The sequence below is a fragment of the Eurosta solidaginis genome, chromosome 3 (genome assembly GCF_040869045.1).
Source record: "Eurosta solidaginis isolate ZX-2024a chromosome 3, ASM4086904v1, whole genome shotgun sequence".
Lineage (NCBI taxonomy): Eukaryota > Metazoa > Arthropoda > Insecta > Diptera > Tephritidae > Eurosta > Eurosta solidaginis.
Window position 1 is genome coordinate 154,295,409 of NC_090321.1, and position 15,502 is coordinate 154,310,910.

At 43.0% G+C, this 15,502-nt stretch overlaps 1 protein-coding gene across 1 annotated transcript; it reads right to left on the reverse strand.

Annotated features, from left to right (window-relative positions):
• Positions 1–11,136: 11,136 nt before the first annotated feature.
• Positions 11,137–12,881, reverse strand: bic (bicaudal). Its single transcript, XM_067773332.1, has 2 exons — positions 12,723–12,881; positions 11,137–12,654 (listed from the first exon to the last, which is right to left on the reverse strand). Exon 2 carries the CDS (start codon positions 12,652–12,654, stop codon positions 12,091–12,093), a length of 564 nt encoding a protein of 187 aa, XP_067629433.1. The 5' UTR covers positions 12,723–12,881; the 3' UTR covers positions 11,137–12,090.
• Positions 12,882–15,502: the final 2,621 nt, after the last annotated feature.

Sequence of the window (15,502 nt, forward strand, 5' to 3'; positions counted from 1 at the left end):
AGACTTTCTACCTAGGTGTTGCCGCTCAGAATGTTTCACAAGGTTACCACCTATTCGAAATTTAAAAAAAATGCATGAGATATGCCGGTATGGGTATCAAACGAAAGGTATTTCACTCCGCATTACAATAGGCACATTCTTGGGTAGGGTTGCCATTTAAGGTGCCACCTATTCGAAATTGAAGAAAATTTGTATAACATATGCCAATATGGGTATTAAACGAAAGGTGTTTCACTCCGTATTACAATAGGGACATTTTTTAGTAGGGTTGCCATTTAGGGTTGCCACCTATTCGAAATTAAAAAAAAATTTATGACATATGCCAATATGGGTATTAAACGAAAGGTATTTCACTCCGCATTACAATAGGGACATTTTTGAGTAGGGTTGCCATTTAGGGTTTCCACCTATCCGAAATTAAAAAAAAATTGCATGAGATATGCCGATATGGATATCAAACGAAAGGTATTTCACTCCGCATTATAATAGGGATATTTTTGAGTAGGGTTGCCATTTAGGGTTGCCACCTATTTGAAATTAAAAAAAATTCCATGAGCTATGCCGATATGGGTATCAAACGAAAGGTATTTCACTCCGCATCACAATAGGGGCATTTTTGAGTAGGGTTTCCATTTAGGGTTGCCACCTATTCGAAATTAAAAAAACTTGCATGAGATATGCTGATATGGGTATCAAACGAAAGGTATTTCACTCCTCATTACAATAGGGACATTTTTGAGTAGGGTTGCCATTTAGGGTTGCCACCTACTCGAAATAAAAAAAAAATGCATGAGATATGCCGATATGGGTATCAAACGAAAGGTATTTCACTCCGCATTACAATAGGGACATTTTTGAGTAGAGTTGCCATTTGGGGTTGGGGTAGTTAGACGAAATAGTACTCTACTTACTCATGCTGTATTAAAACTTTAAAGGAGAACATTAAAGTTAAAAATCTTCGTAAAAAAATCTTACACATGATTCGACTTAATTTTCTTAATTTCACACACGCTAATAAAATTGAAATGCAATATTAAGGCACCGTGGCAAATTCTAGCAAAATATATTAAATATGAAATGAATAATTGCATTATCTCACAGATTACTATTAAAAAGAATTCTCACCATAGCAAAAAGATATCTCACCATGGTAATTTGCTACCGTTGAACACTAGAGGCATATGTTCAATTTGAAAACGACATCTAACCATTTAACTACTTACCAACAGATGGTGCTTAGGGAAGTAAGTTGACATTTATTTAAACTAACTGATAGTTGTCATTCGTGTAATTTACAAGTTTTTGGAATGTAATAAAATTGTGAGACTTTCATGGTGTAGAACTAAAAAAATGTTGGAAATTAATAATTCGGCGCATGAAGATAATCGACCTAAATAACTTAGTTCTCGATTTCACTAATTGTCATAACAATCCCTTATACTATAGGCTGGAATTACCCATTTCAAATTTTTCATTCCAGTTCATTTTGCGGTTAGTGTTTGATATGTTTTTGAAATCTATATTTAAGGAAATCAAATATTGGTGAGTAAAAATATATATGTATATATAAAAAAAGTTGAGTTTGATTAATGATGACATGTAGAACAAAGTATGTTATGCGGCATACTCGAAGATTGCCGAGCAAAGCTCGGTCGCCCAGGTACTATTATTTATTACAGTATGGTTCAGAGCAGGCAACTATGGTTGGATCAAAAGATCAAGAATACGAGAAAAAAGTTTTCCGGAACATTGATGGTGTTTACGTTATGCCAGCTGAATGTATCAAAGAAAATTAAAAAGTATGCTGCTTTCCTATAGCCACCACCCTTTGATAGCGGAGGAAGGAAAGGAGATGCCCATACTTAGCTGGGAACTTTAAGAGGATAATGATTTTATATTCACTGGTGTTGTTGTATGGAAAATTGAATTCAATAAAGGCTTTAATGTAGAAAACTTGCTTAATTATTTCATCTGTGTGAAATTGGTATAAACCTTAACCTTCGGAAGCATTTTCAAGATTTCCCCCGTGTGCTTCTTGCGTAGGTACCTACTCTTGCGAGCAAGTGCTTCTTTGAACTGAGTAAGCAATCGCAAAATTAAGTGCTTTTTGACGCACTTCGTCAAACAGGGTCTTGTTGTTTTAAGGATAAAGACATTCCCGGAAGGTTTTGGGGAATGCTGCACGTGTTAATGGTCCTCTGCCGGATATTGATCCGGTACGTTCTGGTAAATAATACCCCATTTAAGGCAATATCCCGGCAATTTCGGGAACAATTGGATATGATCACTTGAACCTCGTTTTCCAAGGTAGTTGGTTCTATGTACCGGAGCGACTTGGGATTTTTCCCGACCAAAGACTGTCATTTCAGTGTAACCCCATTTAATTTGTTGCGTCCCTCCCACAAATTGTCATCCCTCCAGGAGCTCCTTGCGGCGGGACTGCTCCGTATTCTCTTGCTCCGGTAAGGTATCGAACCCAATCCGGGTTCGTCTCCTGACCCCGGCCCTGAGAAATGGTTTTGCTGCATCTGCCGGAAAAGAATCTTTTTAGGACGGTCATACTCATGTCAGTGTGCCTCGTGTAAGGGATGGTTGCATCGGACAGGGTGTTCTGGGCTAGATCCCAAAACCAGACGTCCACGTAACTTCTATAAATCTTTTGTGGCTCCTTGCTGTTCACGCCCTAGGACGTCCCGTAGTCTGCGCCTTACAAATCCTTTACAGACAACCGCTTTGCTGCCCTCCCTATCCCGACCGATGCCCGCCAAGAGGAGCGTGCTTTCCGCAAGGTAATTGAATCCGAAATTTGCCCCCACTTCACGGCGGAGGCCGCAAGTTTAGCGAGATAACGTGACCTTATAAGACAGCTCGATCCCGGCGACCCCCAAATAAGGGATATAAACCAACGCATCAGATTGCTAGTGGATGAACACAAGCGGGCGAAATGGGAGCAGCACCTAAGAGGTTGTAACCTCTCTGCCGGTGTGGGTAAACGTTGGTCCACCGTAAAGTCGCTATCGAAGCTGTCTAAGCACAATGACAAAGTTTCCATCGCCTTTAGCGATAAAGTGCTGCCGGATGCGAAAAAATGCGCGAGCGCTTTCTGCCGACAATATATAATGCATTCTACGGTCGACAAAGATAGACGGAGGGCCAACAGACACGCACATAAACATAAATTCAGAGCGTCACCAATTACCTTCAAATCCAAAGAGATTTAGGATGCCATCGGTCATGCTAAACCATGCAAAGCAATGAGCCCAGACGGCATAGCCATGCCGATGCTTAAAAGCCTAGGGAAAGAGGGTTTCAAATATTTAGCACATGTCTTCAACCTGTCTCTTTCCACCTTTGTCATACCCGAAAAATGGAAAATGGCCACTAAAGCCTGGGAAACCAGCTAACATAGGAGAGTTGTTGTTGTTTTTGTAGCAATGCTACGCCCTACCTAATAGCTGCGACCGATCACAAATTGTCATCAATATCCTCTAACGGGAGTCCAAGGAAACTTGCTGTTTCAACAGGCGTGGACCGTAATGAATGGCGTGTTAGAGGCGTTGATTCCACATTGCAATTAAAGAGATGGTTGGTGTCATGTGGGGACACATTACAAGCGGGGCAAACATTTTGTTTGTCGGGGTTGATTCTGGATATGTAAGAGTTTAACCTGTTACAGTATCCAGAACGAAGATGTGCCAGATTGACTCGCGGTTCCCTGGGGAATAAGCGTTCCTATTCCGCAAGTTTTGGGTACGGTTCCCCGAGTACTGGATTCACCGGGCAATTCCCGGCATAACAGTCCAACGCCTGTTTGTGGAGTTCACCAAGGACCTGCTTGTGTTTTTTTGCTTCATACGGCTGACTTCTCAGGTGCCGTATTTCCTCAAAATGCTTACGGAGATGACTCCTTAAGTCCCTAGGCGATGTTGGCTCATCAATCAAATGTCTGTTGGGATACCCAGGTTTCTGGGTATTCAACAGGAACTGTTTGGTTAGCATCTCATTTCTCTCCCTGATGGGAAGTATTCTCGCCTCATTATGTAGATGGTGTTCTGGGGACAGAAGAAGACAGCCCGTGACAGTTCTGAGCGCAGTATTTTGGCAGGCCTGTAGCTTATTGCAGTGAGTTATTTTGGGCTTGGCGACCATATAGGGGACGCGTAGCATGCAATCGGCTAGCCAATTGCTTTGTAAGTGGTAATGAGCGTTTCTTTGTCTTTTCCTTAAGTACTGCCAGCAAGGGATTTGAGGATTTTATTGCGGCTCTGGATTTGGGACGTCCATGTTGTAAATAAGGTCGCGGAGGATTTAGTCGGTGATAATGCCAGGTTTCGCGAGGCGAAAAACCCGGAGAGATCAGGGAAGTAGCCGTTTATTTTATTGCATAGTGCATCGATCTTTGGGCCTGGGCCTATGGCCATTATTGTGCAATCATCGGCGTAGGAAACGATTTTGACTCCTTCCGCTGGTGAAGGTAGCTTAGATATGTAGAAATTAAACAAAAGTGGGACCCTGTGGCACCCCCCGTTTAATTCTTCTTGGTTTTGATGTTTCATTTCCACCACCCAGATAATTTGCGGTCCACCTTTTAAGACATGGGGGATGGGTGGACCCCTCCAGTTCTTGCAGTAACGTGCCATGGTTGACCGTATCAAAAGCTTTTGATAGGTCCAGCGCTATGAGTACTGTCCCATGGTGGGGTTTTTGATTTAAACCGCAATTTATCTGGGTGCTGATGGCATTTAGCGCGGTGGTGGTGCTATGGAGTTTTCTGAAGCCATGCTGGTGGCAGGCTAGCTGCAAATTTGCTTTAAAGTAGGGCAGCAAAATGGCTTCAAGCGTCTTTGCTACTGGATATCGGGCGATATGACTCTCCTATGTTAGCTGGTTTCCCAGGCTTTAGTAGCGGAACCACCTTGGCCATTTTCGATTTTTCGAGTATGACAAAGGTGGAAAGAGACAGCTTGAAGACATGTGCTAAATATTTGAAACCCTCCTTCCCTAGGCTTTTAAGCATCAGCATGGCTATGCCGTCTGGGCCCACTGCTTTGGATGGTTTAGCATGACCGATGGCATCCTCAACCTCTTTGGCGGTGATGGTAATAGGTGACGCGCTGAATTTATGTTTATGTGCGTGTCTGTTGGCCCTCCGCCTTCTTTGTCGACCGAAAGCGCTCGCACATTTTTTTCGCATCCGACAGCACTTTATCGCCAAAGGCGATGGAAACTTTATCATTGTGCCTGGACGGAATCGATAGGGACTTTACGGTGGACCAAAGTTTACCTACACCGGCAGAGAGGTTACAACCGCTTAGGTGATCCTCCCATTTCGCCTGTTTGTGTTCATCCACAAGCAATCTGATGCGTTGGTTTATATCCCTTATTGTCTTATAAGGTCACGTTCTCTCGCTAAACTTGCGGCCTCCGCCGGAAAGTGGGGCCGAATTTCGGGAATTTTACCGGCGGGAATGAAACGAGCCGAGGCGATTCAATGACCTTGCGGAAAGCACGCCCCCCCTTGGCGGGCATCAGTTGGGATAGGGAGGGCAGCAAAGCGGTTGTATGTAAAGGATTTGTATTCGTCCCACTTTCCTTTTTAAAGTTAATGAAAGTGCGTTTTTCTGCGACGATGAAGTCGGCGGAACGCTCGAGCGAAATAAGTATAGGTAGGTGGTCGGATGCCGATGTTACCATCGGCTGCCAGTTGACGCAGTTTACGAGTTCTGCGCTCACGATTGAAATATCCGGTGAACTGTCACAGCTTCCTACCATAAGTGTGGGGGCGTCTCTGTTTATTGTGCAGATCGTCGTTTCTTCTATTTGATCCGCCAACATCTCCCCCTACTGTCCACCCGCAAGTTTGAATGCCATAGATCGTGATAGGCATTGAAATCGCCTAGGATAATGCGGTTGTTGCCAGTGAGTACGGCGCTGATATTAGGGCGATATCCACTGGGGCAACAGGTGGCAGGAGGGATGTAGATATTGATGATTTCTAGGTTTGCATCGCCCGACCGGACAGATAATCCTTGACGTTCTAAGACACTGTCCCTGCGGTCGATGTCGGGATCAAACATATGTTACTGCACAGTGCGGTGTATGATAAACGCGAGGCCGCCTCCACTTTCGCTCTCGCGATCTTTTCTGTGGACATTATACCCAGAACAGGTCCGCAATGCAGATCTTGCTGTGAGTTTAGTCTCTTGAATCGCAGCAATGCGGATGCGCAGACTACGGGACGTCCTGGGGCGTGAACAGTAAGGAGCCGCAAAAGATTTATAGAAGTTACGTAGACGTCTGGTTTTGGGGTCAAGCCCAGAACAACCTGTCCGATGCAACCATCCCTTACCCGAGACACATTGACAAGAGTATGAGACGGACCCGAATTGGGTTCGATACCTTCCCGGAGCAAGAGAATACGGAGCAGTCCCGCTGCAAGGAGCTGCTGGGCGGATGACAATTTGTGGGAGGGACGCAACAAATTAAATGGGCTTACACTGAAATGGCAGTCCTTGGTCGGGAAAAATTCCGAGTCGCTCCGGTATATAGAACCGACTGCCCTGGGAAGCGAACATAGGAGTCATATCGCCCGAAATCTCTCCTATCACCAGTAGCCAAGACGCTTGAAGCCATTTTGCTCCCCTACTTCAAAGCAAATTTGCCGCTAGCCTGTCATCAGCATGGCTTCAGAAAACTCCATAGCACCACCACCGCGCTAAATGCCATCTGCACCAAAACCCCCACCATAGAACAGTACTCGTTGCGCTAGACTAGATGTTCAAAAGCTTTTGATACGATCAACCATGGCACGTTACTGCAAGACTTGGAAGGGTCTACCCTTCCCCCATGTCTTAAAAGGTGGACCGCAAATTATTTGGGTGGTCGGCAGGCATCTGTGAAATTTAGAGAAAAAAACATCAAAACCAAGAAGAATTAAACAAGGGGTGCCACAGGGTGGTGTCCTATCCCAACTTTTGTGTAATTTCTACATATCTAAGCCACCTTTGCCACCAGAAGGAGTTACTATGTTGTTGTTTTTGTTGTAGCAGTGCTTCGCCCCACATAACATCCGCGACCGATCACAAATTGTCATCAATATCCTCTAACGGGAGTCCAAGGAAACTTGCTGTTTCAACAGGGGTGGACCATAAGGAAAGGGGTGTTAGAGGCGTTGGTTCCACATTACAATTAAAGTGATGGTTGGTGTCATGTGGGGACACATTGCATGCGGGGCATACATTTTGTATGTCGGGGTTGATTCCGGATAGATAAGAGCTTAACCTGTTACAGTGTCCAGAACGAAGTTGAGCAAGAGTGACACGCGTTTCCCTGTATGCGTTCCTCTTCCGCGAGTTTTGGATACTTTTCTTTAAGTACTGGATTCACCGGGCAATTCCCGGCATAAGGGTCCGACGCCTGTTTATGGAGTTCACTTCATACGGCTGGGTTCTCACGTGCCGCTTACGGAGATGACTCCTTAAGCCCCTAGGCGGTGCTGGCTCATCAATCAGATGTCTGTTGGGATGCTCAGGTTTCTGGGTATTCAACAGGAACTGTTTGGTCAGCATCTCATTTCTCTCCCTGATGGGGAGTATTCTCACCTCATTATGCAGATGGTGTTCTGGGGACATAAGAATACAGCCCGTGGCGATTCTGAGAGCAGTATTTTGGCAGGCCTGTAGCTTCTTCCAGTTGGTAATTTTTAGGCTTGGCGACCATATGGGTGACGCGTAGCACGTAATGGGCTGGCTAATTGCTTTGTATTTAGTCATAGGCGTTTCTTTATCTTTTCCCCAAGTACTGCCAGCGAGGGATGTGATAATTTTGTTACGGCTCTGAATTCTCGGAACAATTGCGGCTGCGTGCTCACTTAAATGCAGATCCTGATCAAACGTCACACCCAAGATTTTGGGGTGTAGGACAGTCGGTAGCGTAGTGCCATCGACGTAGATGTTCAAAATGGTCGACATTTGGGACGTCCATGTTGTAAATAAGGTCGCGGAAGATTTAGTAGGTGATAATGCCAGGTTTCACGAGACGAAAAAACTGGAGAGATCAGGGAGGTAGCCGTTTATTCTATTGCAAAGCTCATCGATTTGTGGGCCTGGGCCTGTGGCCATTATTGTGCAGTCATCGGCGTAGGAAACGATTGCGACTCCTTCCGGTGGTGAAGGTAGCTTATATATGTAGAAATTACACAAGAAAGGGGACAGGACACCACCCTGTGGCACCCCTTGTTTAATTCTTCTTGGTTTTGATGTTTCGTTTCTAAATTACACCGATGCCTGCCGGCCACCCAGATAATTTGCGGTCCACCTTTTAAGACATGGGGAAGGGTAGACCCTTCCAGGTCTTGCAGTAACGAGCCGTGGTTCACCGTATCAAAAGCTTTTGATAGGTCTAGCGCTACGAGTACTGTTCTATGGTGGGGGTTTTGATTTAAACCGCAATTTATCTGGGTGCTAATGGCATTTAGCACGGTGGTAGTGCTATGGAGTTTTCTGAAGCCATGCTGAGGACAGGCTAGCTGCAAATTTGCTTGGAAATAGGGGAGCAAAATGGCTTCAAGCGCCTTTGCTACTGGCGATAGGAGAGATATCGGACGATACGACTCTCCTATGTTAGCTGGTTTCCCAGGCTTTAGTAGCGGGACCACCTTGGCCATTTTCCATTTTTCGGGTAGGACAAAGGTGGAAAGTGACAGGTTGAAGACATGCGCTAAATATTTGAAACCCTCTTTCCCTAGGCTTTTAAGCATCGGCATGGCTATGCCGTCTGGGTCCACTGCTTTGGACGGTTTAGCGTGACCAATGGCGTCCTCAACCTCTTTAGCGGTGAAGGTGATTGGTGATGCGCTGAATTTGTGTTTATGTGCGGGTCTGTTGGCCCTCCGTCTATCTTTGTCGACCGTAGAATGCATTATATATTGTCGGCAGAAAGCGCTCGCGCATTTTTTCGCATCCAACAGTACTTTATCGTCGAAGGCGATGGGAACTTTGTCTTTGTGCTTAGACGGATTCGATAAGGACTTTACGGTGGACCAAAGTTTACCCACACCGGTAGAGGTTACAACTTCTTAGGTGCTCCTCCCATTTCGCCCGCTTGTGTTCATCCACAAGCAATCTGATGCGTTGGTTTATATCCCTTATTTGGGGGTCGCCTGGATCAAGCTGTCTTATAAGGTCACGTTCTCTCGCTAAGTTTGCGGCCTCCGCCGGGAAGTGGGGCCGAATTTCGGAAATTCTCCCGTCGGGAATAAAACATGCCGAGGCGGATTCAATGACCTTGCGGAAGGCACGCTCCCCTTGGCGGGCATCAGTCTGGATAGGGATGGCAGCAAAGAGGTTGTCTGTAAAAGATTTATATTCGTCCCACTTTCCTTTTTTGAAGTTTATGAAAGTGCGTTTTTCTGTGACGATGAAGTCGGCGGTACGCTCGAGCAAAATAAGTATAGACAGGTGGTCGGATGCCAATGTTACCATCGGCTGCCAGTTGACGCAGTTTACGAGTTCTGCGCTCACGATTGAGATATCTGGCGAACTGTGACAGCTTCCTACCATACGTGGGGGGGCGTCTCCGTTTATTGTGCAAAACGTCGTTTTTTTCTATTTGATCCGCCAACATCTCACCCCTACTGTCCGCCCGCAAATTTGAATGCCATAGATAGTGATGGGCATTGAAATCGCCTAAGATAATGCGATTGTTGCCAGTGAGTAAGGCGCTGATATTAGGGCAGTATCCACTGGGGCAACAGGTGGCAGGAGGGATGTAGATGTTGATGATTTCTAGGTTTGCATCGCCTGACCGGACAGATAGGCCTTGACGTTCTAAGACATTGTCCCTGCGGTCGATGCCAGAATCAAATATATAATATTGCACAGAGTGGTATATGATAAACGCGAGGCCGCCTCCATTTCACCTCTCGCGATCTTTTCTGTGGACATTATACCCAGAGTAGGTCTGCAATGCAGATCTTGCTGTGAGTTTAGTCTCTTGAATCGCAGCAATGCGGATGTTGTGCCGCTTCATGAAATCGACTATCTCCGTAATCTTCCCAGTTAGTCCATTACAGTTTAACTGCAGAATTCGGAAGTGCATAGGGAGAGACGTCGCACACTCTGGGGGTAAGTGATGGGTGACTGCGCCTGGGTTGAGGAAGGCTAGGACGTAATTGCTGTTGTGGCCCTGGGACTGAGCTTGCTTGGGCAAGCATTGGGGTACCCGGATGATTTGGGTTTGCAAGCTGGCTACATCGCGGGATGAAACCCGTCGGGGGTTGCCATCGCGGAGACCAGAACATCTAGGAAAGTGGCACCACCCAAGGCAGGACTAAGAGTATGTTTCCCTGACCTACACGATTGCTGCCGGAAGAGGGGAGGAGTTACTATCGTTTCCTACGCCGATGACTTCACAATAATGGCCACAGGCCCAGGTCCACAGATCGATAAGCTTTGCAACAGAATAAACGGCAACCTCCCTGATCTCTCCATCGCGCCTTACATTTATTTTAAGTGAAACCAACAACGATCATCGAAGGATCTCTCTCATTATGGTCCTCCCCTGTTGAAAAGCAAGTGTCCTTGGAATCCCGTTAAAGAATATTGATGACAATTTGTTATTCGTTCGCACCTATTGGATGGGGCGAAGCACTGCTACACAACAAGGAGTTGTAGTGAGCTGTATGAGCTTTACGCAGATATGAAGGTTGTGGAACAAATAAAAGCCCAATGGTCTAGGAAAGAAAGTATTTCAATCGACACCCGTATTTGATACGCCTGATATACGCCTAGGCCGTTGAGCTCGAATCAATTATGACTGTGAAAGAATGACTCCAGAAATCCACGTTCTTTCCTTCTAACCATTTTTCACAATATAAATATTTCGAAAATTTTAAAAATTTCTTTGCTGTTTAACGAAACGAAATGTATTTTTATAATTCCGTTTTTGATTCGTGGTCCTGAACAGATGTTCGTTAATTAAGGAAATGGCCCTGTGTGAAAAGAAAGTTTATTGTTTCATTAAACGAAATTGTGATTCCATTAATTTTTTGTGTGAAAATGGCATAACGTTAACATGCTGCCCTGATTTTAAATAGCTTGCCTTATTATTTATAAATTGCATAATAACAACACCAGCTATCTTTTAACTCATTTTTATTTAAGTTTATTAATTTTCCTTTAGTGGATTTCTAAAAATATTTTTATCAACAGTAGTTTTGGTATAGGTTTGCTCCAAAGTTTTAATTCATTCATGGTCATTTTATACGTAAAAGCAAAATAAGTGTAAAAAAAGTTATGAGAAATTGCCTTTATCCTGAAAAAATGATTTTAAGATGAAATTGTAAGTTACCTTAAGATAACGAGGACATACCGTATTTATACATACGCATAAAAACGGTACATTAAGGGGAAATTTATTTTATAAACCCAATTCCAAATATGTCGCCCAATCAGTAGTTAACTATTAAGTTGATGATACATAATATAAAAATAATGGTGCATTGCCATAGGCAAAACAAAATAGGTTCTAAAGTTTGTTACAACTTTTTGATATAATTTTCCGTGAGCCGTCTTTCAAAAAAGCTGCAACTAAAATTAGAATATATTTTATTTGGCCTAACCATGCGCCGTTGTTGATGCAGTTTAACTCTGCCATTGATGCCTACTTTACTTGTATGGGTAATGCTTCAACTGGAGTGTTTCTATGATTATAAAATGGAATTATATACGGTTTCTGCTTTATATTCCTACTTGAAGTCCGCTTTATATGCTTCAAAACGTAAGGCGTTATAATAGCTTAATGTGAGAAAACAAAAAGTGTATTTTATGATAGAAACAAGTTTCATTAAATATTTAATTGGTTCACAGTTTAGTTCTTCTCTGGGTGTTTTGTGTACTATTTGATTTATTTATAGCCCATATTTAAACTCAGCTCCACATTGAGACGCACATCCGATCCGACATGAATAACGAACATTGAGTTTAATCGTTATTTTGACTAAATAATTCCCCACGCTTTTCAACATTACCTATACATGTTGCTGGCGTCTGACGGCACCACTAATTCTAAAGTCTCTCAATAAAATCCAACTTAGGCCACTGGGACCTCTTCAGTTTTTTGTGTAGTTTCAGCTGTGCTGGTTATATCAATTCCTTTTATAGCAGTTGATGCGCCCGCAATTGCAACCTCTTCGAAGTTCTGAACTAAATCTGGCACATCATCATCAGCGACAGCTGTTGGTGCACTCGCCAAACCACCAGTGGAGATACCCGACGCAGCAGCACCTTTATTTGCAAATTCAGTTGCAATCTTTTTTAATTGTGTGATGTCCTGTGGCCCCAATTGCGTCAGAATTCCAGGCAACATTTCTGAAATTGATTTATTCTCCCCATGTCCGGTAATCGCGAACGTATTTGTTGGAAGCGAAGCCTGTGCCTTTGGGTTATTAAAATGAATAACAGTACCATCGTTCTTTATTATATTAACTTCCTCAATCCCCGGAATTGTATTCACCGACAGTTTTTTTAATGACGATTGTAATTTTTTATCATCGGTCGCCGGAGTAGAATGTACGATCTTCTTCTTACGACGTGGAGTACCCTTTCCACCAATACGCACATGCGCTTGCAACTTTTTTAATTTCTCCGGATTCATCTGAGAATACAGTAAAATATATATTCGATTTTTTTCTTTCTGGATTCTACACTATTAGTCACAATCACCTTTTATTAATTTTTTCTGAGCCGTGCGTAGGAAAACACGTGCACTAATGGTAGGGCCAATTGTTAAAAAGAAATCGCCATTATGTTGAAATAAATTCTAGCAGTTTTCGGTTTTCGGTAAAAAGATTGCGTGTGTCATAGATTAGATTGATACGAATCTTTTGTTTACGCTCTCATATTTTCGCTCTCACGAGGGATTTATCTTCTAGTTGTTGCTGGCAACAATCACAGCTAAATCCCTCGCGCCAGCTGAAGCGGGTGCCAGAACAAAAAATGTGCCAACCAAAACGAAAAACGTGCCAAAAATTTTGGTAAACTTTAGTTTGACCTACAACTGTAGAATAGTGTTCCAAAATTATGGAAAAAAGGATTAAAATACTTGTTTTAGTGTAAGTATTATTAGTTCGAAGGCGGAGGGTAAATATTATTTTCCATTCAAAAGTTATCACTAAAAATAGGTTTTGTAAATATGAACTCCCGATGCAACCAGTCCATTTTGATCACAGAACCTGGAACGCCAGACATGTAGGATAAGCCCTATCCATTAAATAATGTTAACTATTATATCATAGGTCCGATTTACTGAAATTTCAAAAGAATATATGGTTTTCACTGCGAGTTAAATGCGTTACAATATTTGACTAATCAATTTAATCGAAATGTAAATTTTACTTAGATTTGTTTATATTTAACTCTAGCTAGTCGTATTATTGTAAAATAACTTTAAGGAAATAAATATTTTACGACTATCATTTTATTAAATGATTGAAACTATAATCGCCGAAATGTATGTCAAAAATCCCCATTTTCAGATCTATTCATTTTTCTTTGGAGTGCCATCATTGATAAATGTTATAAAAAATGTGCATTTCGACAGCGCTCTCTCGAAACAAAGAGTTGCAAATCCATTCATCTATGTCCGGTGGCAAAATCCTGAGCCAGATAAATAATTTGCATGTAAATGCAACAACAACGATTTGAGCCAGATATTTTGTTAATTACTTCTTTTTAGGTTGACCATGGTTCAATTATGTACAGGTTGGCTCATCTCATCAGCTGATTTTATTTATGTCATTGCATGGTCGAAGGGATTGTCAAAAGGAGATGGCAAACTCAAAATAAAACCAATACATTGGCAACATTTTACTTACACATACAAAAACAGCTAAGTTTTATGTTTCCATTCCATACCATTCGCACCAACACCAATACACAGATTTTGACAATTTGAACATACATATTTTGTTGCTTTACAGATGAGCCAACCTGTATATAGTTGAAACATGAGGTTGACAAAGCGGCCCTTAAAATACCTACTTTTTCAAAAATAGATGTCGCTGCTTAGCCTTTCGCCGTATGAGTTAAATGAAAGACAGCTGCGACATCTGCCTATAACATTTCACGTGAGCGAAAATTTCACGACATCTGCTTCTGAAGTCTCTCAATGATCCAGAGCATTCCCGTGAGAATTGAGCGTGAGCCGGAGCTGTAAAACTCACTGAAAGACGGCAAATGTGTGTGATATATGTGTTTTGTTTTATTTCAAGAGATCGCTCATAAAGGAAATTTGTTTTCTGTTGACTGCCCAAGAACCCAAGATAACACGAAACACTGTCTTTCGTACGACTTCAAGTCACTAAAAAAACAGTCTTAATCAGTACCATGGCTCAACTATAGGGTTGGCATCATGGCTCAATTATATGGTTGGCTCATCTCATCAGCTGATTTTATTTTTATCTTTGCATGGTTGTTGTTATTGTTGTAGCAGTGCTTCGCCCCACCTAACAGCCGCGACCGATCACAAATTGTCATCAATATCCTCTAACGGGAGTCCAAGGAAACTTGCAGTTTCAACAGGGGCGGACCATTATGATAGGGGTGTTAGAGGCGTTGGTTCCACATTACAATTAAAGAGATGGTTGGTGTCATGTGAGGACACATTGCAAGCGGAGCATACATTTTGTACGTCGGGGTTGATTCTGGATAGGTAAGAGTTTAACCTGTTACAGTATCCAGAACGAATTTGAGCAAGAGTGACACGCGTTTCCTTGGGGAGTATGCGTTCCTCTTCCGCGAGTTCTGGATATTTTTCTTCAAGTACTGGATTCACCGGGCAATTCCCGACATAAAGGTCCGACGCCTGTCTATGGAGTTCACCAAGGATCTGCTTGTGTTTTTTCGCTTCATACGGCTGGGTTCTCAGGTGCCGTATTTCCTCAAAATGCTTACGGAGATGACTCCTTAGGCCCCTAGGCGGTGCTGGTTCGTCAATCAGATGTCTGTTCGGATGCCAGGTTTCTGAACGCGTGTCACTCTTGCTCAACTTCGTTCTGGATACTGTAACAGGTTAAAGTCTTACCTATCCAGAATCAACCCCGACATACAAAATGTATGTCCCGCTTGCAATGTGTCCCCACATGACACCAACCATCTCTTTAATTGTAATGTGGAACCAACGCCTCTAACACCCCTTTCTTTATGGTCCACCCCTGTTGAAATGGCAAGTTTCCTTGGACTCCCGTTAGAGGATATTGATGACAATTTGTGATCGGTCGCGGCTATTAGGTGGGGCGAGCATTGCTACAACAACAACAACAACATTTTCTTACCACTCACAAAAACAGCTATGCTTTACGTTTTCATTTCATTTCATTCGCCTAATACCAATACACAGATTTGGCAATTTGAACAGACATAATTTGTTGCTGTACAGATGAGCCAACCAAATAGTTGAACCATGGGTTGGCATATCTCTACAGCAACAACATATCTTTGTTTAG

Excerpts from the sequence above, each read along its gene's own strand:
- bic (XM_067773332.1), bottom strand. The coding sequence starts at position 12,654 with ATGAATCCGGAGAAATTAAAAAAGTTGCAAGCGCATGTGCGTATTGGT.